Source organism: Amphimedon queenslandica, unplaced genomic scaffold (assembly GCF_000090795.2).
Source record: "Amphimedon queenslandica unplaced genomic scaffold, v1.1 AMPQUscaffold_13276, whole genome shotgun sequence".
NCBI classification, from domain to species: Eukaryota; Metazoa; Porifera; class Demospongiae; order Haplosclerida; family Niphatidae; genus Amphimedon; species Amphimedon queenslandica.
The window spans coordinates 3,073-4,593 of NW_003546488.1; the positions used below are offsets into that span (position 1 = coordinate 3,073).

Here is a 1,521-nt window from a genome sequence, read left to right on the forward strand (position 1 = left end):
GGACTAACACGGCTTTTTGGAAGATCTTTGACTTCTGGCCTTCAAGGAGAAATTCCATTTTCTTATGTTGAGTCAAAATTAAATACACTTATGCTATTTCAGTTTGCAATTTATGAATCAAAATTGTCTTATCCTACTCTCTGTAAGATAAGGAATGATTTTGATAATGATGATGAGAAAGCCAGTTTGTTTATGGAAACTCTTAATGACGATCCTATAATGTTAGATGCTCTGAGACAGGATATAACTCGATACAACAAAACAGGTAATTTGTCTAAAACACGTTATCAATCTCAATATCATTTTGGATTAATATGCTGTTTAATACATCAATTGTAGAGCCTGGAAAAGTAGAATGGCATGAAAGCATTGTACTTCTTGAGTGTCCATCTCCTGCTCAGTGTGAAGATGTGACCAATAAACTGAATGATATTGATAGAGATTTTAGTATAGAGCAGAAATTTTCACCTCACTCTGCACTGATTTTACTCTCAGCACCTGTATTGAGAACAATGATGCTGCATGCTATTGTGATATATTTTGCTCCACTACCTCATGACTGCATCCAGTGCCTGTGTCAAATACTGAGTAGTAGTAAAACAATACGAAAGTTATGTATCATTTATTACTCTATTGGTGACAAAGGTGTAATTAGCCTTTCCCAAGCAATTGTGCAGAACTGTAATTCTACATTGAGCAGATTAGATCTTTCTCATAATCCACTCATTACATCTGCTTGTGCAGAGGCTCTCTGTGAGCTCATCCTTGCTACTGATAGAATATGGGGAATTGATTTGAGGGTAACTATGATGTCTTCAGAATCAGTGCTACTTCTTCTTCAGGCTTTATCTGCAAACAAGAGTGTAAGAAGACTGATGCTTGATGTAAAACACAAGAAGACCTTTACTGAAACATACACAGAATACCATCCAATGATGGAACGGTTGGTCTTTGCAGAATACTACAGCTACGATTATTGTAAGAATTAAAAAATTAGTTATTAAAAATAATGATTATCATGTCAATCATTTTGTTTATTTCTAGTATAACAGACTACTGTGTTGCTCACACCATTGATATTATCTGTGCTCAGACATGCTCAAAGTTATGTAGATCTATTATCTACAGTAGTTTTTATTGCTATAAAATTGTTATTGATAACTATAGCAGCATGCAAGTATTTTAATTATTATTATATCAGTTGTTATTTGTCTTTTACATTGATTGGGATAATAATTCACTAATTAGCTCTAAAATAATTAAAACTGATAATAATACTAAGCCAATGGCATATACTTGCACTTTCTACTCTCAAATGTTCTTCTTCACAAGTGATAGCTTCTTCAACACCAGTCTGAGGAAAATAAAGCAAATACATGTACATGCACAGATAAAACTGATGTGTTATATTAACACAAAACAACTATGTGATGCAACACAACACGGATTCACTATGCAGCATTGTTGCTTGCAACTTGTGGTTAAACCTTTGAATGTGGTTGTGCAACATGTTGCATGAAG

The 1,521-nt window shown here is 33.8% G+C and overlaps 2 protein-coding genes across 2 annotated transcripts in view; one reads left to right on the plus strand and one right to left on the minus strand.

Moving 5' to 3' along the window:
- Positions 1-6: 6 nt before the first annotated feature.
- LOC109583852 (uncharacterized) lies at positions 7-1,111 on the plus strand. The gene is made up of 3 exons (XM_019999350.1): positions 7-265; positions 340-978; positions 1,045-1,111. The coding sequence occupies exons 1-3, from the start codon at positions 91-93 to the stop codon at positions 1,047-1,049; spliced, it is 819 nt and encodes a 272-aa protein (XP_019854909.1). The 5' UTR covers positions 7-90; the 3' UTR covers positions 1,050-1,111.
- Positions 1,112-1,178: 67 nt separating this feature from the next.
- Positions 1,179-1,521, minus strand: part of LOC100636290 (centrosomal protein of 135 kDa-like) — a 25,665-nt gene continuing 25,322 nt past the window's right edge. Inside the window, exon 21 of the mRNA XM_019999349.1 lies at positions 1,179-1,250. Coding sequence (XP_019854908.1) covers positions 1,216-1,250 — 35 coding nt within the window. The 3' untranslated portion in view covers positions 1,179-1,215. The remainder of the gene's footprint in view (positions 1,251-1,521) is intronic.